Raw genomic sequence first — 21,821 nt, forward strand, 5'->3', positions numbered from 1 at the left:
TTCTATCATAGACAACTTCAGCGCTAATCGTGTACATACTCGCTGATAGTGAGTACGTGTACTAAATTACATGACATCCAGTGAAGTCCTCCGGATGCTTCGCTTTTTTTGTCAGGCAGCGTACACGAGTCCAATTTTTATTGGATACAGAGATATTGCTGGGTATGGAGCTAATTTTTTATTTTGTGTGTTGGTGCTCGGAATGTTTCTTGATTGTCACTTTCGTTTTGAAATTCAATTTGTTAGTTTGTGCTTGAATTTACATAATTGCGTTTTTCAACTACGATTGTGATTGTGATTTGTTGGTCAGATATAATGTATTGTTCGAGCATACAAAACGTATGTACAAATGCTGTGGTTGTCGGTATGGTATTCGTCCATTGGTTTTGTAATAGAAGTGGTGCCATTGGTAACAGAAATGCTGTTGTTCCTTCTACAGAATATGGTAAACTATTTGTTAACCACAGATTACTACATTTCAGAGTGTTTATCCATCTTTTCACTTGACTGTGAGAGATTGGTGCAGCGCCCAACAGACATACTTCATTAGAACACGCATATGAACAGAGTGTGATGAAGTAGAAGACATTGTTTAGCTTGTAGAGTGCAGCTCTTCAACTTCGTAGGCCACCATCTTGCATGTAACTCGTAAGTTTAAAATATAAAGGGGCTCATATGACATACCATACCAGTAGAGAACTGCACGAGAAAAACGATTTACTTTTCATTATGTCTTAGTTTTATTCATTCCCGAGTTATGTCACCTTCCGTTGAGAACACGATAATTGCTACTGATAACACAACAGGACATGCTTGACGTGTGGTATAGTATGAGGTTCCTCGCGTTTTGGATACCATTTTATTTTCTAAATTTTATATTTTACTGGGGCTTTGCAGTTTGCAGAAGTAATCCGCCGCCTTAAGCAACACCGCAGAGTACGATAGCCTCGAATGAGCAGCTGGTTCTCATGTTGGCATTGGTGGCGAATGGACCATATGGCGCAGCAGTGAATCATTGGCGTGGGGAGAGGTACGCGAGTCATGAGAAATGATCTTGTTTGGTGACAGATGTGTAGTGGAATCACATGCTGTCCAGCTCAAAACAAATTTTCTTGTTAACTATTAGTTATCAAAGTCCGCTTTCGGCGCAGAAAATACTAGAAGGAGCCTATGTATCGTCAAGGCCTTAAAACGGCAATACCTCTACGCAGTAAACCAGTTAAATCAGTAGACAAATGAATATTGTTATGCTGTCACGATGGGCGAATAGCTACAAAGTTTCGAGATTTCGGCTGCGCGTCAATCTCGCCAGTCGGCGATAGGACTTACTCAGAACTCGTCCTTATGTGATAGTTAGTTTGACCATTCTCTCGAGTTTCATTAACTTTTTAATATGAATCGTTTCAGGCTATCTAATTGTAACTGTATTACAGCGTTCGCTAATAAATGCATGGTAGTGGCATCCAGGGGCTTATTTCATGTACTCGCATCCATTTACAATCATTGATTTACAATCACTGGTCATCTGCTTGCACCTTCTAAGGAGTCCAACACCCTACAAGAACTGCCGGCCGGAGTGGCCGAGCGGTTCTAGGCGCTACAGTCTGGAACAGCGCGACCGCTACGGTCGCAGGTTCGAATCCTGCCTCGGGCATGGATTTGTGTGACGTCCTTAGGTTAGTTAGGTTTCAGTAGTTCTAAGTTCTAGGGGACTGATGACCTCAGAAGTCAAGTCCCATAGTGCTCAGAGCCATTTGACCCATTTGAACCAAGAACTGGTTTGAGGGACATCAAAGAGAGATTCACAGAAAACAGGAGTAAATCCTAGTAGCCCATTCACTAAGATAATCCAGGAAAGGTTTAGCTCAACTGACACAATCTCTCGCGGGAAGTCGTGACTAGTTATACTGAATGTCACCTACACCCTTTCTACGGACCCGTGGCTATACTGAAAAACTTTTATGGAGAACTGGTACCGCAACGGGATCTTGCAACAGCATGACGTGAGATTATTGTTAACTGCTTCGGCCATTCGCCATGGACTTTAACCAACTCAGGTACCGAAATGCGAGCAGAAGCATCAACTAACCACTACATGAGCTGTGCCACGTTTCTGACGTTCACACAACTGGATTGGGTTGTTTGGGGAAGGAGACCAGACAGCAAGGTCATCGGTCTCGTCGGATTAGATAAGGACGGGGAAGGAAGTCGGTCGTGCCCTTTCAAAGGAACCATCCCGGCATTTGCCTGGAGCGAATTAGGGAAATCACGGAAAACCTAAATCAGGATGGCTGGGCGCTGGATTGATCCGTCGTCCTCCCGAATGCGAGTCCAGTGTGCAAGCCACTGCGCCACCTCGCTCGGTCACACACAATTGCCTTCACCTGTTCTCACAGAAGGAAACCTGATGGACTTAAGTGCGGGGAAGGTGCCGGCGACTCCACTGCAACTCAATGACCTAACTGTCTCTGGTGGAACTGGGTATCTACGCTAGGGCACGAGGACCATGACAAATTGGGTGCACCATCGTGCTGAAAGAAAGTTGGAAATGTCACAGCAACGACGGCAGCAGACATTCGTCGAAACAGCACAGACAACTGGCTGATGTTAGTGTACCTGTACTGAAGGTACCTCAATAATAAGGGAACATCACACTTCACGCCAAACCATCGCTTTTTATACTCCAACTGCTTTCAGTGGATTCATGTACTCAGTGCTGGTATCTGTGATGCTATTTATTTGCCATTCCGTCACGTGCAAATCAGATACCTTTGTATACAGTAAATATTAGGAAAATGAAAGTTTTCGTCTAGCCTGCATGTCACCCACTCTATAGACTGAACCCGACGAGCTGGAGTGTTCTCGATGTGGTTATACACTTCTACGTGTGTGCTCTAAATTTTCATTAATGCTGCATATGACTTCAGTCTTCGTGAGATGTGGTGAATACTTCGCTTGGGACTCAATGAGCGATTCGATAACAGCGATTATGTTGTTTCATCCGTATCCGTTTTCGATCGCCCAGTTTTCGGTTTGTCCGCGATGGGACCAGTTTCAAGGAATTTCGCGAGAAGTACTGTGGGTTGGTGGTGGTCTGCATGCAATAACATTAGTTCTCCTCTCTCTTGTTATTAAGGCGGCTCAGAGCGATCAGACTGTGTTAACGCCTCCAGGTTTCGCGCCACCTTTTATCACCTTTTATAAAGAAACGGCAGTCGTAAAACGAGAATGAATGAAGCTGAGCTCAAATAAGAGACAGTTTTTCTCGTATAATTCTTTGGCTGTTTGATATGTCACCTGACATCCCTGCCCCCTTTTCCATTCAAAAACCAGAAGATGCATCCAAGATTGTTGCTTCCAAAATGGCCGCCTTGTTGGTAACATATACTCACAGATTCCCCTTCCTTTCCCATTTCATACTTTCTTATTGCAATTGATATAAAATTATAGTAGCTTATGGCATCCTAGCTTCCTAAGTCTCCCATTTTCTGCTTTCCCACCTGCAAATTCCTCCTTGACATAGCTCTCCTGAATTGCTCTTCCCATGTTGTTTTCGGGCGTCATCTTCGTCTTCTATTAGTTGGATACCATTCCATCACCTTAGGCCATCTCTCATCACCAAAACGTCATATATACCCATGCTATCTCTATCATTATGCTTCGATTGTATATATTACAGTGGTGCCCAAGTTCATTCTCTTACACATGTCTTCAATTTTAAATTTATCGCATATTGTCAACATTCAGCAACATCGCCAGAATCACATCACCACTGACAACAAGTTTCTCTTAACACTTACAGTTATTTCCCATGTTTCTGCTCAAGGCGTTGCTTTCTTCTACGGTCTTTACATCCCAATCTTCGTTTCTGATCTAAATTGTGTGTACCACAAAACTTCATTGAACTGTTTGGTTGCTTTTCTATCTTGGTCAATGGGCACCGTAATTCCGCTTTTACTAGCTCCATATTTCATATGAACGACTCTCAAATATTTATTAAAACCCTACAGACCAACACCAAAATCTTACGTCTGATCTTGACTCATTCCTCCAGTTCCAAAATACTTCTTTTTCTCTGTATTAATTGTTTAGCTCCGTTTCTGATATCTCTGCGCAACTTTCGAATCATGTAGTTTACGTTATCCTCATCCACTTCAAAAATGACTTGGTCACCGTCAAAATAACGCCACGTTACGGCAGGAACGTCTGCATGGCCTTAAGGCAAACTTCAAGTATATTCTAAGTAATATAGGTGCAACTGTGCATCCTTGTCCTAAACCTCTGGTCACTGGAATCGATGCAGATACTTTTGTGCCTACTTTAATTGTAGAAGCTATGCCACTGAATAAAGCACTAACAGTTTGAACACAGAAACGACTAACATCGCAGTCCACAGTTTACAGAGAAGAATGACATAACAGGCTTTCTTGAGATCAATGAAAACCATGGAACTCTAAACTCCTGGTCAGTCTTTTTTCCACTAACTGTTTAAGCAAAACATTTTCTCTGAACATGATGTTCTGGGTCGGAACCCATTCAGTTCTTCTTCGTGCACAACCTGTGTTTTGAATCTTCAGGTTTTGGCTGCGCAAAGACTGTTCCATTAGGTTTCGGATGTGTAGCCGCAAGAATTCTCCTTCTTCTTCTAATATTTCGGCTGTATAACGTTCAGCCATCTTCAGAGTGAGCCGCAAGACTGATGCTCCAGTTTTTTTTCCTTTATTGAGTTTCGATTCCCCCTAAAGGGGGCGGGATGCTCCAGTGCTCGTTTCGTCCCTTTATACTCGTGTACCGCGCAACTGCGCTTGCGGCCACAGATGCAAATGCGCCAGAAACGTTGGTCGGCGGCAGACACGAGTTACATCTATGACTCCGCAGTCGATCTGTGTTGGCATGTCGATATATCATTGTGAGATGCACTGTGACGAAGTCTTTGTGAGTTTATTATAGCAAATGCCTGATCCCATGATTTATCATGGTTGAAACCACTATCTCTGTTAATTAAATTCGTCGTCAAGCGAATTTCAATTTCCTCCTTCACTATCGAGTCCCAAAAAGATGATGTAGTTGCCAAAATTTCGACGTTGTCATACAACATACTGTGACCAGTGTCAATACAATGCTCTGCCACTGTCGACTTGTTAGGTTGTAAAAGTCGTGTGTACCTCCGGTGTTCTGTACATCTTTCTTGGACAGTACGAGTTGTTTATCCAATGTAAGAAAGGCCACATTCACATGGAATTTTGTGAACTCCAGATTTTCGGAGCAGAAAATCAACTTTGACGGAGCCCACGAGTGCAGCTGTCTTGGGTGGAGGACGAAAAATCACTTTTACTTTGTGTCTGCTGAGAATCCGTCCTATTTTTGATGGGAGACTACCCACATATGGCAGGAAGGCCGTCAATTTAAAGGTTTCTTCGTCTTCTTCTGCTTTCTTTGTGGCCTCTTTCGGTTTCATTTTCAGTGCCTTCTGTATCTGCTGTGAGGAGTACCCATTGTCTTCAAACGCTCTTTGTAAGTGGGAAAGTTCATCTTGCAGACTGCTTTCGTCAGAAATAATATCCACGTACGCGTACACCACCATTACTCTAATTACTCTACGACGCAAACATAAGGGTTACACTCGTCTGGTGTGAGACGTTCCCTGGGGGGTCCACCGGGAGCCGAACCGCACAGTGACCCTGGGTTCGGTGTGGGGCGGCGGAGGGGTGAAGTGGACTGCGGTAGTCGTCGTAGGGTTTTGGACCACTGCGGCTGCGGCAGGGTCGGAGCCTCTCCGTCGTTTCTAGGTCCCCAGTTAAGATACAGTACAATACAACTTTAAACTTCTGTGCGTGAAGAACTGTGAAGAGCGAGATAATGCATGACGCTCATAATGCAGGAAGCTCTCGATCAGTCACGCCACACATCGCTTTCGGAAGGATTATCCAATGCCTGACACTTTCGAGCCGCAGCAACTCTCATCTCAGGATCGTCGTCAGATTCTTCTGACCACATGGGCCGAATTGAATGAAACGACAATAAAGACAAAAAATACAGGAGCCTGACAGCAGCCTTGTCTTACTCCTTTCCCTTTTTTGTACAGTTGGTACTTTCATCTCTCACTTTCACTGTTTGTCGACCTGTTATTGTTTTAGAAGAGTCGTTCCACGCCTGTGAATCACACTGTAGAACTCTCGCTTCATTCGTCAGTTCCACACATCCTGCCCTGCTCTTGTAGAGACGTAGTGCGACGGCAGGCGCCGCTGACGGGCCGCGCTGTTGCAGGAGTGCGAGTCGCGGCTGCTGAGCGTCGCGCCCAGCCCGTCGTCCACGCCCGAGTCGGGCTTCCGGTCTGCGCTCAGCGGCGACACGCTGTCCGCCTGCGACGACTCGCCGCCGCTGCCGCTGCCGCTCTCCAAGGCCTTCGTCGTCTACCCCGTCCGGAGCAAGACTCGCGAGGACTTCCTGTGAGTGCCACGCCTGCGCGCAACTGCACGCTTACCGTCGTATCGGAAAATTAGAATCTATCGGAAAGTAACCTCAGCTTCCACGTAGCATCGTAAGTGGTTGTAGAGTTCAAATGGTTCAAATGGCTCTGAGCACTATGGGACTTAACTACTGAGGTCATCAGTCCCCTAGAACTTAGAACTACTTAAACCTAACTAACCTAAGGACATCACACACATCCATGCCCGAGGCAGGGTTCGAACCTGCGACCGTAGCGGTCGCGCGGTTCCAGACTGTAGCGCCTAGCACCGCTCGGCCAGGTTGTCGAGAGCGCGCGAGATACACTACCGGGCATTAAAATTGCTACACCAGGAAGAAATGGAGATCATAAACGGGTATTCATTGGACAAATATATTATACTAGAATTGACATGCGATTACATTTTCACGTAATTTGGCTGCATAGATCCTGAGAAATCAATATCCAGAACAACCACCTCTGGCCGTAATAACGGCCTTAATATGCCTGGGCATGAACAAGCACCTCTGGCCGTAATAACGGCCTTAATATGCCTGGGCATTGAGTCAAACAGAGCTTGGATGGCGTGTACAGGTACAGCTGCTCATGAAGCTTCAACACGATACCACAGTTCATCAACAGTAGTGACTGGCTTATTGTGACGAGCCAGTTGCTCGGCCACCATTGACCAGACGTTTTCAATTGGTGAGAGATCTGGAGAATGTGCTGGCCAGGACAGCAGTCGAACATTTTCAGTAGCCAGAAAGGCCCGTACAGGACCTGCATCATGCGGTCGTGCATTATCCTGCTGAAATGTACGGTTTCACAGGGATTGAATGAAGGGTAGAGCCAAGGGTCGTGACACATATGAAATGTAACGTCTACTGTTCACAGTGCCGTCAATGCGAAAAGAGGTGACCGAGACGTGTAACCAAAAAATGTTCAAATGTGTGTGAAATCTTATGGGACTTAACTGCTAAGCTCATCAGTCCCTAAGCTTACACACTACTTAACCTAAATTATCCTAAGGAGAAACACACCCATGCTCGAGGGAGGATTCGAACCTCCGATGGGACCAGACGTGTAAACAATGAAACCCCATACCATCACGCCGGGTGATAACGCCAGTGTGCGAATGACAAATACACTATTCCTATGTGCGTTCACCACGATGTCGCCAAACACGGATGCGACCATCATGATGCTGTAAACAGAACTTGGATTCATCCGAAAAAATGACTTTTTGCCATTCGTGCACCCAGGTTCGTCATTGTGTACACCATTGCAGGCGCTCCTGTCTGTGATGCAGCGTCAAGGGTAACCGCAGCCATGGTTTCCGAGCTGATTGTCCATGCTGCTGCAAACGTCGTCGAACTGTTCGTGCAGATGGTTGTTGTCTTGCAAACGTCCCCATCTGTTGACTGAGGGATCGAGACGTTACAGCCATGTGGATAAGATGCCTGTCATCTCGACTGCTAGTCATACAAGGCCGCTGGGATCCAGCACGCCGTTCCGTATTACCCTCCTGAACCCACCGATTCCATATTCTGCTAACAGTCATTGGATCTCTACCAGCGGGAGCAGCAGTGTCGCGATACGATAAACCGCAATCGCGATAGGCTACAATCCGACCTTTATCAAAGTCGGAAACGTGATGGTACGCATTTCGCCTCCTTACGCGAGGCATCACAACAACGTTTCACCAAACCGGCTCCAACCTTGTGTGAATGCTCTGTAAAGCTAATCATTTGCAAATCACAGCTTCTTCTTCCTGTCGGTTAAATTTCGCGTCTGTAGCACATCTTCGTGGTGTAGCAATTTTAATGGCCAGTAGTGTAGGAACTGATTCGCGCTTTAGCAGTAGATCAGTGAGTTTATAGGTGCAACAACGAGAAAGGGGCGCTCTTTCGCATAGACCTGCAGCACAAGTGGGCAACCGGCGGCCCTCTGGCCGAATCTGACAGGCAGTTGGTTTCAATCCGACCCGCGGAAGAAATTTGTAGCAGAGAGACCGAGGCCCTCACCTCGCGTTGTACTTTTCCCTTGAACCTGCAGCTCGCTCCACGCATGTGTAATACCATTTCGCCACCGCTGGATACGAGCAGCAGAGAAACACGTTTCCAGTCTGATGAGGAGAACACGGCAGGTGCCATAACCCGATTTCTCAGAAACTTAGCTCGATGGAAGAGGAGTCGCATAAATGAACATATGTTTCGGCTTATCCGTAGACAGACCTACTAGACCGTTTCCAAGAAAACGGCCATCAAAGTTTTCGATGTAGTTTATGTGTCTCTTAGCGGTCGATAAACTCTGCCCCATGGGCGGCACGTTGGCTAGCGTCGTGGCTTGAAACCCAATAATTGATTTTTTTTTCCTTTACCTACTCATATCCATAGAAGATTGCTAGACCAATGTTTCTTAGTAAGTTACGGGATACAAGGGCATTATACTGTAAAATTACAACTGGGTTTCACAATATCTGTCACACATTTATTGTGTAATATAGGCTTGTACGGTATTTTCAGGGGTTACAATATTTTAAAATTTTTATAGTCTTGTTTTTCATTCTTATTTCAACTCTTATTTTTATATTATACTCTTATGTTTATTCTTCAGAAAGATTTTGTGCGTTTCCATGGATTATACCGATCGTAAAAACAGTCAAAACATAGAAGTTCGGAACACTCCTAGCATCGCGCAAAGGCAGGCCTGCGACAGTTTCATTTCTTTGTATAAATCTCACTTGGGAAAGAAACGTCGTTAACATTGCTGAAGATTTCACGCATTGACAACGAGTTTGCGACGAATCACTCATAATTGATCACTTTTCCGAAAACTGGCGCCTGCAATTGAATTTCACCGAAAATAATTTCAAGTAATTTTTTTCATTCATTAATTTTTTTAAATTCATCTCCAGACATACTATTAGTAGACGAATAAGGACAACGCTACTTCAATATTCAATCCAAAACATACCTGCAGTAATCTTCTACGGATATGGGCAGATAAACGGAAAACAAAAAGAAAAATAAAGTCGGGTTTCGAAGGCGGGGCGCCAAATTGCGAAGCCGCGACGCTAGCCACTGTGCTACCGCTTTGGTGCCGTGTGACTATGGCCTCCCGTCAGGCAGACGGTTCGCCTGGTGCAAGCCTTTCGAGTTGACGCCACTTCGGCGACTTGCGTGTCGATGGGGATGAAATGATGATGATAAGGACAACACAAAAGCCGGTCCCTAAGCGGAGAAAATCTCCGACGCAGCCGGGAATCGAACCCGGGCCGTTAGGTATGACATGCCGTCGCGCTGACCACTCATCTACCAGGAGCGGACACCGCTTTGTTTGAACCATTTACTTCCTCAAAGGCACATAAAACTTTGGCCGTCTCAGAAACGGTCGAGTATCTATGGATAAGCCGAGACATGTGTCCGATTATTTTGCCTCCTCTTCCACTGAGCGAAGTTTCTGGGAAACTGGGTTATGGAGCCTTCTGTGTTCTCCTCGTGAGTGCGAAGTTATGGTCCAAGAGCGCATGGGCATGCGAAGAATGGGGGCAATACCTTACTACCTTGAAGGAGTGCAGGGAGAAGTATTTTCGCCCCTGGTCCCGACAACGCACACAGACATTATTTACTGCTTACTACCTACTTCCGTGCTACACAACGATTGTTCGCAAACGTTGGCAGTAGATGACAATGGGACGAAAATTACCGACTACTCGGGAAATGTGCCGATTTGAACAAGGGCAGCCAGGGACATAACTTTTGCACAACCTAGGACCTGTCTGTTGTCAGTTCACATGTTAAGTTCTGAGTACGATAATATTCACTCATACTGGTTCTTCGTCGAGTTTATAGCGTTCAACTTGTTAAATTTACACAATATCGCCGTGTTTCAGTTTCTCTCTACTTTTCACTGGCACAATTTTTGCTGTTTTCCCAGTGAACATAAAATGAAAGTGCTCTCAAAAGACGTGTTTTGTGGCACAATTTGTTGACGTGGCGTGTCGGGAAAGGGGTGCCATTCATATCGGTGCGTTACCAAACAAACATTAACGTTACTGACGCTGTGCTCTGTAGTTTAGACTTTATGCACTAGGAGCGCTGCTGTCGCGTCTCGTGACAAGGCGGCTCGCGAGCGTAAGTAAGTAATCAGGTCTGCGCGTCACCAAAGGTTGCCTATACTATAGTACCACGGCCATCTAGCTGCAGCATACTAGAGCAGGCTCATCCAAGTGTAGTTCAGCGCCCCATCCGCGACCGTGAGTCGATAGTGTCGGCATAGAAGCGAGAGAGAGAGAGGGAGAGAGAGAGAGAGAGCTGCAGAGCGAGTGAGACCGCACAGCACTGCTCTGCACTGGACTGTCCAGCGGTCAGATCTAATTCTATTTCAGAATTAATTTTATGTAAGGGATATAGAGCCTCATTCTTACTGTTAGTAGTTACAAGTAAGTATTTTTGTCATACTTCGAGCTACAATTTTTTCTATCCCTTTTCAGAGTTTAGAAATCGGATCCTTAGCTTTTTGTACGTAATAATTTTAACTGACCAAGTTTGAAAACTTATTGAAATAGAATTAAGGTTATAAAGCACTTTAATTCTTACAGTCAACATTGTTAAAGAAGACAATTAACATTTTACACTTTTTCTTTTTCGAGGAAACGATTTTGTCTAGTCTTGGTACAATATTCCGTGAGACTGCTAACCTCAAAGAATTGGTCAAATTTTTATCGCCATGGAATAAACGGTTATTAGTTTTAGCAAGCTTTAAAAGAGAGAAAAAGTGCTCACAAATATACGTGGAACAAAACATTGAGAGAACTTTGGCCGCGTGCTTGTGCAAAAGAGGATATTTCTCTCGTGGAAGACAGCTGTAAAAGTCATCCAAAGTTTTACACATAAGAAAGCGGTCCCTCAGGCGGATATGGCACTGTAGGTCAATCAGCTCTAGTTGAAGCACTTGTGAGACGTCCTCTGCCCGAAGGGAAAACGGGTGAACAAATATATCTATCGGCTGGCGTTCGGGCGGTCCGCACACCAAGCTAAGCGGCACGGCTCGGTCGCTGCAGCAACATAACGAATTCGCCCGGGGTGCGGGCCGCGGGCGATCGCGGGCACTAGCGCCCCAGGGGCACAGTTTGGACGAGCCTGTACTAGAGGAACATGGGCTTCCTCAAGAGGAAGCCCCCTCCTGCAATCTGTTGTAGACTTTTTATTAATTTCAGAATCTCACGTACTACTAGTATTGATTGACTTTGATTGTACGCAACAGTATGCAAGGTATAACGCAGGGAATTTAGAAAATACTATACTTTTTGGCATTACAAAGGTTTTTTTTTGTCATTACAGAACATTGGCTAAATAGAGACACAATTGTTTCTGTGTCGCTTCTTTGTGCACCCCTTAATGAGCTGCAGAAAGGGACAGTTCCAACATCAAGCAGAGTATAAACGTGACTGCATTTTACCCTGCCGACACCCATCCAGAATTTCCTAAAGAATGGCCCCTTCGCTTGTATTCACCTACACTTCAGCTGTGGGGTCAAATACAGAAAAAATATAAATTTATTCGCTGGACGAAAGCAAAAATGGTGAAATATCAAGGTCGAAACTATGTTCGCGCTTGCTTAACCTAAGGGGTGCAATCCCACGCGACATTCAGCCACAGACTTACGAGTTCTGTACTTCAGTTGCCATTTCTACATTATAATGTGTCAAACCAGGGAGTCCTATGCTGTTAACAGTTGGTTTTATCGACCAATCTGATGGTTGTTTTCGAACGTTTCCTACATCCATATTGATGTTAGTAATACGAGACATGTACTTTGAATGTGCTAATGAAATATGCTTACCCTTATGGTATGGCTGTAACTTATCTTGAAAAAAATATTGACTAGATAACTATCAAACGTTTAAGATACAATATGCTTTGTGTCCTACGTGCAAATTTATTTCTCAGGAGACGACACATTGTTAAGTTCAATTAATTCATCATCATCATCATCAGCCAATTCAATCATTAGATGATGTGGCCTCTTCGAGTCGTGGATTCAGGTAGGCTTTCAGGAGTCTTCTCCAAGTGGGACGGTCTTGGGCAGTTCTCTGCCAGGTGTTACCAGCGATCTTCTTGATGTCTCTGTCCCATCTGTCTGGTGGTCTTCCTCTAGGCCTCCGGTGCTCTCTCGGACTCCACTCCAGTACTAACTTCGTCCATCTGTTGTCTTTTCTTCTTGCGACGTGGCCAGCCCACTGCCATTTCAAGGAACCTACTCTCTCTAAGATGTCATTAACCTTCGTCACAGACCGGATGTCATCTGCCCTTTTCCTGTCCTTTCTTGTATAGCCCAGCATTGATCTCTCCATGGCTCTCTGTGCTGTCCTAAGTTTCGCTTTTGTGAATGAGTTCAGTGTCCATGTCTCGCATCCGTACGTCATCACAGGAAGAATGCATTGATCAAATACTGCTTTCTTCAGATTTACTGGCATTTTTGATCTGAATACTTTTGAATTCTTCCCAAATGCTTGCCAGCCAAGCTTGATGCGTCGATAGATTTCTGGTCTTATGTCTCCCTTCATATTTATAATCTGGCCAAGGTAGACATATTCACTGACCTCTTCTAGTAGACTGTCCTTGACTTTCACATCTCCAGCTGGGACCCATTTGTTGGATATTACTTTTGTTTTGGAAAGGTTCATGTTCAAGCCAACCAGCTGACATTCCGATGCAAGATCTGTAACTAAGTTTTGGAGCTCTGCGAAGTCTTTGGCCAGTAAGGCAATATCATCAGCAAATCTCAAGTTGGTAAGCCTTCTTCCATTAATTCTGATTCCCTTACCTTCCCAGCTCAGCTTTGACATAGCCATTTCCAATACAGCAGAGAACAGTTTTGGGGAGATGGGATCGCCTTGCTTCACACCCCTCATGATGCGGAATTCTTGAGTTGATTCGCCGATGTTAACATAAGCTGAAGAATTCTCGTAGATTTTCCTGAGCACTTCAATGTATGCTGCTCCCACTCCTTGCTCACTCAAAGCTTGGAGGACAGCTACATGGCTAACGGAGTCAAATGCCTTTTCAAAGTCAACAAAGGCAATGCAATTAATTAGTTTACCAAAAATGTAACTTTTGAGATCTTGGCCCCTCCGGATAATTTTTGTTGGATAGTTTAGGGGAAGAGACCAAACAACGAGGTCATCGGTCTCATCGGATTAGGGAAGGACGGGGAAGGAAGTCGGCCGTGCCCTTTCAAAGGAACCATCCCGGCATTTGCCTGGAGTGATTTAGGGAAATCACGGAAAACCTAAATCAGGATGGCCGAACGCGGGATTGAGCCGTCGTCCTCCCGAATGCGAGTCCAGTGTGCTAACCACTGCGCCACCTCTCTCGGTCCTCCGCATAAATTTCTGCAGTTACCCATTGCAAGAACCCCATTGACTAGTACCAAACGAAACGAAAAATACCTGTATGATATGAAACAGTGATCTCTTTATGTATGTCTTCGTAGCGTTAATTTTCAAAAATTAGTCTCGTAGGTAAATGGCAGAATTGTTGAGTTTCGTAACTTTTCAAGTATCTGCATCCTAAAGCCGAAATTTAACTGCTTACATATTTTATTTCATTACAGTTTACAACTGTTAAACTAATTTGTTTCCATTGTTAATGTAGGGTCAGGCGAGTCGCTTCGTACGGTCTTCTTTGAAAAGCGGACGTCGTTTTAACTGTAATTTAGACCAGTAAAGAGGACAGCTTGACGATGGGAAGACCGGTCCATCTGTTACTGCGACACCCCATACTCGAACCATGAAACAGAAAACAGAACAAAAATCTCTTACAGTATTACATTACAAAACACAATATACGAGATCTTTTCATTTTCTACATTGTCATAAAATCAACTGCAAGTACATGATTCCAGAGACCTTTTCAAGTCTCAAACTACAACAGTGTATACATGCAGACCGATGCGATGAAAATAATTTGTTCCAGGGAAGAGATTCGAATCTTGTCTCAGCACAGCTCCGCTCTCAGTCCAAATTCCAACTCGTTCTTCAGCCCACTTGGTAGTCCCACTAAAATTCAAACAGCATTGGTGGTGTAGTCCAGGCTGTTGTGAAAAGCTACTGTGCCAGGATGGCTTAGTCTAGTGAGTAGGAGACCAGCGTTCGAATCCTGGCCTTGGTACAGATTTTCATTCGTCACTTCAGTCTGCATATATACATGGTAGATGCCTGAGATAAAAAAGTCTCTGGAACCATACAGCTTCAATTTATTAAAGCACCCACGCCTGGGTGTCAGGCAGCATTCCCCATTTTGTTCGATGCTGCGGTGTTATTCCAGTACAGTTGGAGAGGGTCTGCAACGCTATTTGAGTTTAGGAGGAAAACCATATGGGCTGAGACGTCAATGGGAATTTGGCTCGAATAGAGAGGTGTGCTATGGTAGTCCATGTAGTTCTGGAAAGCCACTATGCCACGGTGGCATAATGGTTAGCGCATCTGCGTAGTGGGCAGGCGACCAGATTCGAATCCTGGCCTTGATAAAAAAATTTCATTAGTCGCTTCACTTTGCATACGAGTATATACATCGTTTTAAAACTTACGACCACTTACAATCCATGTAATGTATGGCAGAGATGGCACGACGCTACGTGGTACTAATCATTGTATCACCACAATCGCAGACACGAGTAGACTAATTACTGCACGCAAAAGGAAATTTAAGCAGTAATTCTTTCCTCGTTCTATACGAGAGTGAAGCGCGAAGAAACAAAAACACGTTGTACAATGGGAAATACCCTCTTCTATGCGGTTCACACTGTTTTGTAGAGTATGGGTGCACCGTACATGGAGAGGGCGCTGCAACGCACGAGTACTGCTGCCAACAGAATGGACCTCTTGCCCCTAGTATGTCGTTGCCATACTCTCACTTTGTAACTCACTTGCCCAGTTTAATGTGGATTCTGTACCGTGGTTCAGTTTGACATTTCTCATGTCAAGAAATCGCTGCCAGAGCTGAAAGAATCGATAAATGAAAACGAACCTTACACTCCAGTGGGTGGGAATTCCAATAAATAAGTTATTCGTAATGTAACACTTACTGAATGAGCTACCAAACTACTACAAGCCTACATGTTTTAATATATTCGGTTATTGTTGCGTTTTCCGAAACTTATGTATGCGATCAGCATTTAAACAAGTTGTCGCCAACAAAGGAATAAATGGCAACAATAGCCTCCAAAACTGCCATGAGTGTACCACTTGAAGATATAACGAGCTGCTGCATTAATTCGTCTGCTAGAATGGCTGCCGCGGGGTAGCACCACGGCATCTTTACTGCAGAGACGTCTGTCGGTTCTTTCGGTTATCCGGGCTTACCACGTACTCTGCAACTATAGCCGAGTCGGCATAAGAGAATCCCTGATGGCTAGCATTGCTATTGGCAGCATTCAGCTGCTTTACGTTAACGGCTCCAGGCAAAAAAAAATAGTTATCTGTTGAGGCGTTTCCATGCAGATGTTTATAAAATCGTGTCATGTGACTGGATGAGGTATGAGCGCCAAGCCCACAGCAACTGTCAGGGATGTTCTTACGCCACCTCAGCTATATACGTTTGTTACAGTCGCCATTCGACATGAGCACAGCATATGAAACCGGTTTTGTAATACGGCTCTTAGCAGCAACAAACCTCATAGCTGTCGACATTCACTGTAAAATATATGCTGTATGCTAACTGATGAGTGGTGGTACTGTGCGTCAGTGATGTCATTTGCGTATGTATGGTAGATCGACTGTTCTTAAAGACGATAGCATTTACTATCCGTCTGTAGCCTGCTAGTAACTTGTACAGAAAATTGACGAAAAACCGGCCTTTTTTAACATCTGCCCTACAGTGCACGCTTTGTTCCAAGTAATTTTCCACCTCTCTGCCCACGTGAAAAAGCGGGTTGCTTTCCAACGCTTAGACAATGACGAAGAACGAAATATTGTTATGGTCTGCCAGCGATCTCTAGTGGGAGAATGTGGTGCAGAGAGAATGCGTCAACTTGTTAAGAGATATTATGAACTAAAGGATACTGAAACGGTTCCATTTCGGCTGCTGTTTACACGTATTTACTTTATTTAATTTCGGAAAATTGGCCTTTCAAAGGCTTTGGATGCCAACATGTCGTAATACATCCGATTACGTAGCAGCGGACATGTCAGCCCTGAAAGCTAGCACACATGCATGCAAGCGTCAAATTGAAAAGAGAACGTTTACTGAATGCAGTAATAGTCGTCGTAGAAATTATTGTCATGTTCTTAGACGCTATATGTGCTCATTTTCGAAGTTAAAACCAACTAATATATATACATAGTCCGCCTCGGTAGCTGAGTGGTTAGCGTAGATGGCAGCTATGCAAAGGACCTGGATTCGATTCCTGGTACGGCCAAGGATTTTTCCTTGGTGAGCGGACTGGTACAGGTTGCACTCAGCCTCGTGGTGGCAACAGAGGAGCACCTGACCGAGTGGCCGCGGCTCCAATGTCTGCAAAACGGCTGGGAGAGCGGTGTGCTGACCACATTCCCTTACATACCGCATCCACATGACGTCGTAAGGCGGAGGACGACACGGTGGCCGATAGACATCCCTTGGGCCTTCACGACCTGGACAAGGAGCTCGTTTCGTTTGTTTGTTTTTTTAAATAGGTACAGACTGTTCGGAAATGCCCTGTACGAACGTCTGGGACTTGTAGAGAGGATTGAGTGCGTAATATTTTGAATGAGAATCCATTTCCGGAAACGGTACGTACAGTTTCAATTCAAATGTGTAACGCGTCTGCTGAGGCAAAGAGAAAAGTCTGAGAGCTGCTTGTCCTGATATGCAATAGGGTAGACAGGATGACGTGTACTATGCCAGACGGTCACCTGATGTCACTTAACGTCTGCCTTGCTGGGAGACGTATTCAGTGCCCGTCCATCTCCGACATAGTGACTGTGTTCTAAATTCGTGAAACAGCCATGTCTGGGCAGATAAAAACCCTGGAGCCACGCATGTTTAGGGATTTCAGCATCGGTCTGCTATTAACGTGGACTGCAGCTCGAGGGGTAGCCAATTATGGGCTGTGTTGTGGATGATCAAACACATCCTATCGAAAACGCTGCAGGAGCATCTTCATTGCCCCTGCAGAGTGCGGCCGAGAATTGTGTAGAACGAACCACATAACAGTTATGTTATGTGGATTGCATAGCTTCAAGCGAAGTCTTTCACCAGGCCCTCATACGTGGCAGGAGAGGCTAATTTCTAGCCATCTTTACGTTCTCACCGTGAGCTCAGAACTGAAAAGAGCGATGATGAGGTCGACGGGCGTACTGGACACAATGCTCAACGCAGCTGTGCAGAGCTTCATCAGATTTTCACTGTATTTTCCATTTCGCAACAGATCGTTCCTTACTTTCCGAATAACCCTCGTAAGTAAAAGCACACCCAACTTGAAGCAGCTGTCTCTTCTGTTTCCAGAATTCTTATGCCTTTCACTTATTACTAAACAATAATTTTACGAATATTTCATACATCAACGATTTCTTTTACCTCTCACCAATAGACAAAACACTACAGTAAACATTACGGGCTGTTTCTTTGCGCTATCTAACAGTGACAACTTCAAAGGTCATCATCTGTTCGTTGGACATAAGATTTCTAAATTAGAAAACATCTGTTTTAGTCGAACGTGAAACCATCTGCAGATAGCGTAGCAGAAGTAAACTTTAGGAAGAATTAACTAGCACGCTAGATTTGCACACGACAATGTGTTATTTGTCGTCATGGATAGAATCAGATAATTCTTCTGAGAGAAGATTAATTTTTTTAAAAAACAGAAAATTAATGGCGTTGGCGAAGAAAAAATGAAAGCTAACCTGAAACTTAAGATACTGTCAGATACAGACATTTTTAATGTCTTGGTTCTTTAGTAACTAATGACTCGATTGCAGACGTAAAAGTTCAGAACTTAATAGAAATAGTACGTCGGTAAGTTTGTTTTTGATTATATGAAAGCAGCACCAGTGGCTTGAAAGTATACTATAAGTTAAACAATTTTACTGTGGTTATTTCAGGTATCAGATGCATATGTTTTTTACTTTGTTATGTTGTAATCATTTCATGTGTAGCTAATTTCCAATTTTTTATGAAACTCTTTCTCCTGTAATGACAATTTTGTCGTCCTTCTGTTCTAAGGATTCAGCATTATTAGTGAAGAGTATAGCAATAGATATTCGTGAGATATTAACTTGCATCGCGATATTTTCATGCTTCTCATTTTGGTTACGCTTTGTATATCTTACGAATACACCAACTAGAATGGCATAAGGGGCGATCAAAAAGTTTCTGTTAGAAGGACGTGCAGTCCAGAATCGGTATGCCAATCAGGCAAAATCTCCATGAGCGACGAGGCAATCATCCCCTCGGACGCACCAGGTTGCAGATACCCATTTGGTAAATCACCGTGTCCTGCTGTGTGAAGAAGTCGGCAGCTGCTTGCTGCACATCGTCACCCGACGGGAATCGTCGACCCTTCAAGGTTTTTTTTCAAGGGAGCGAAGGCGTAATAATCTCATGATGAGAGATCAGGACTGTAGGGCTCGAGTATCTCCTACTTAAGTTGGCGTGACTTCCCAAATCGACCAGCGCTATGTGTCGAATCGCAACCAGCAAGGAACTAGACGCACCACGTTGGTTTTCGACATTCATGCTACCCCACACACATCCTTCATTCTCCGGTGGATGTCTACCATTGTTTGTCCTCTAGCAGCCAAGAAAAGAGTAACAGCCTGTCGGTCCTGTTTTGACGCATTTGGTAATAACGTCGTTGTGCTCACGTTTTCACATATACCGCACGCACGTCGGAAGGACACGAACGCCACACTAATCCGTTGCCTAAACGTCGGTGCTTATATACTCGCATGGGAGTCGCGCTACGTTCCATATACACCGCAGCGACATCCTCAAACGGCTCGAGAAAAAGTAGTGTGAAATAACATTTCCGCTTGACTGAATCACTACGATCCTCTAAAACAAAATACTAACACTAGACTCGTTCGCGGCTTGGCACAGCCATCGCATATGCAAGCTTGTGGGGCAGCCACCACGACAATGCACGCAACGAAACTACTAATTTAAAAATAGCCTCACGTGGAAAACAAGCAGATTCTCATTAAAAATAATGTGGGGGAAATTACAAAGCTGCATGCCATTCTAGGCGTTCGCGTTCCAACTGCATTGCTGGGAATTACTTCGGTGTTCGCCTGATACAAAACGACGTGCCTCGCAGGATCCTGAGCAATATATTTATTTATTCGCGTCAGAAGCGTTATAAAAGGTATATACATGTACAACATATGCACAACATAAAACGAAATTATGGATACGAAGTATAATGTAAAAACGTCTACGTCAAATGAGTTTGGCGTTGCTAGCAACAGGTTAAACGAGCACGTTTCCTGACAATTAATGAAATTCGTTGTTGTTCTCCGCGTTCACACATTACTGATATTTGGAAAATATTTCGAGTAGATTTTCCCACCATGTTATAGTTGTGGGTGGAGATTTTAATTTGCCGGATGTAGACTGGGAGACTCAAACGTTCATAACGGGTGGCAGGGACAAAGAATCCAGTGAAATTTTTTTAAGTGCTTTATCTGAAAACTACCTTGAGCAGTTAAACAGAGAACCGACTCGTGCGATAACATATTAGACCTTCTGGTGACAAACAGACCCGAACTATTTGAAACAGTTAACGCAGAAGAGGGAATCAGCGATCATAAAGCGGTTACGGCATCGATGATTTCAGCCGTGAATAGAAATATTAAAAAAGGTAGGAAGATTTTTTCTGTTTAGCAAAAGTGACAAAAAGCAGGTTTCAGAGTACCTGAAGGTCAACAAAAAAGTTTTGTCTCAAGTACAGATAGTCTTGAGGATCAGTGGACAAAGTTCAAAACCATCGTACAATATGCGTTAGATGAGTATGTGCCAAGCAAGATCGGAAGAGATGGAAAAGAGCCACCGTGGTACAACACCCGAGTTAGAAAACTGCTGCGGAAGCAAAAGGAACTTCACAGCAAACATAAACATAGCCAAAGCTTTGCACACAAACAAAAATTACGCGAAGCGAAATGTAGTGTGAGGAAGGCTATGCGAGAGGCGTTCAATGAATTCGAAAGTAAAGTTCTATATACTGACTTGGCACAAAATCCTAAGAAATTTTGGTCTTATGTCAAAGCGGTAGGTAGATCAAAACAAAATGTCCAGACACTCTGTGACCAAAATGATACTGAAAAAGAGGATGACAGACTAAAGGCCGAAATACTAAATGTCTTTTTCCAAAGCTGTTTCACAGAGGAAGACTGCACTGTAGTTCCTTCTCTAGATTCTCGGACAGGTGACAAAATGGTAGATATCGAAATAGACGACAGAGGGATAGAGAAACAATTAAAATCACTCTAAAGAGGAAAGGCCGCTGGACCTGATGGGATACCAGTTCGATTTTACACTGAGTACGCGAAGGAACTTGCCCCCCTTCTTGCAGCGGTGTACCGTAGGTCTATAGAAGAGCGTAGCGTTCCAAAGGATTGGAAAAGGGCACAGGTCATCCCCGTTTTCAAGAAGGGACGTCGAACAGATATGCAGAACTATAGACCTATATCTCTAACGTCGATCAGTTGTAGAATTTTGGAACACGTATTATGTTCGAGTATAAAGACTTTTCTGGAGACTAGAAATCTACCCTGTAGGAATCAGAATGGGTTTCGAAAAAGACGGTCGTGTGAAACCCAGCTCGCGCTATTCGTCCACGAGACTCAGAGGGCCATAGACACGGGTTCACAGGTAGATGCCGTGTTTCTTGACTTCCGCAAGGCGTCGATACAGTTCCCCACAGTCGTTTAATGAACAAAGTAAGAGCATATGGAGTATCAGACCAATTGTGTGATTGGATTGAAGAGTTCTTACATAACAGAACGCAGCATGTCATTCTCAATGGAGAGAAGTCTTCTGAAGTAAGAGTGATTTCAGGTGTGCCACAGGGAGTGTCGTAGGACCGTTGCTATTCACAATATACATAAATGACCTTGTGGATGACATCGGAAGTTCTCTGGGGCTTTTTGCTGATGGTGCTGTGGTATATGGAGAGGTTGTAACAATGGAAAATAGTACTGAAATGCAGGAGGATCCGCAGTGAATTGATGCGTGGTGCACGGAATGGCAATTGAATCTCAATGTAGACAAGTGTAATGTGCTGCGAATACATAGAAAGAAAGATCCCTTATCATTTAGCTACAATATAGCAGGTCAGAAACTGGAAGCAGTTAATTCCATAAATTATCTGGGAGTAGGCATTAGGAGTG

At 44.3% G+C, this 21,821-nt stretch overlaps 1 protein-coding gene across 1 annotated transcript in view; it reads left to right on the forward strand.

The window, feature by feature from the left end:
- The window catches only part of LOC124596014 (probable E3 ubiquitin-protein ligase HECTD2), a 381,240-nt gene that overhangs the window by 26,292 nt on the left and 333,127 nt on the right, over positions 1 to 21,821 (forward strand). The window contains exon 4 of the mRNA XM_047134973.1: positions 6,268 to 6,449. Within this exon, the coding sequence (XP_046990929.1) occupies positions 6,268 to 6,449 (182 nt within the window). The remainder of the gene's footprint in view (positions 1 to 6,267; positions 6,450 to 21,821) is intronic.

The sequence above is a fragment of the Schistocerca americana genome, chromosome 1 (genome assembly GCF_021461395.2).
Source record: "Schistocerca americana isolate TAMUIC-IGC-003095 chromosome 1, iqSchAmer2.1, whole genome shotgun sequence".
NCBI lineage: Eukaryota > Metazoa > Arthropoda > Insecta > Orthoptera > Acrididae > Schistocerca > Schistocerca americana.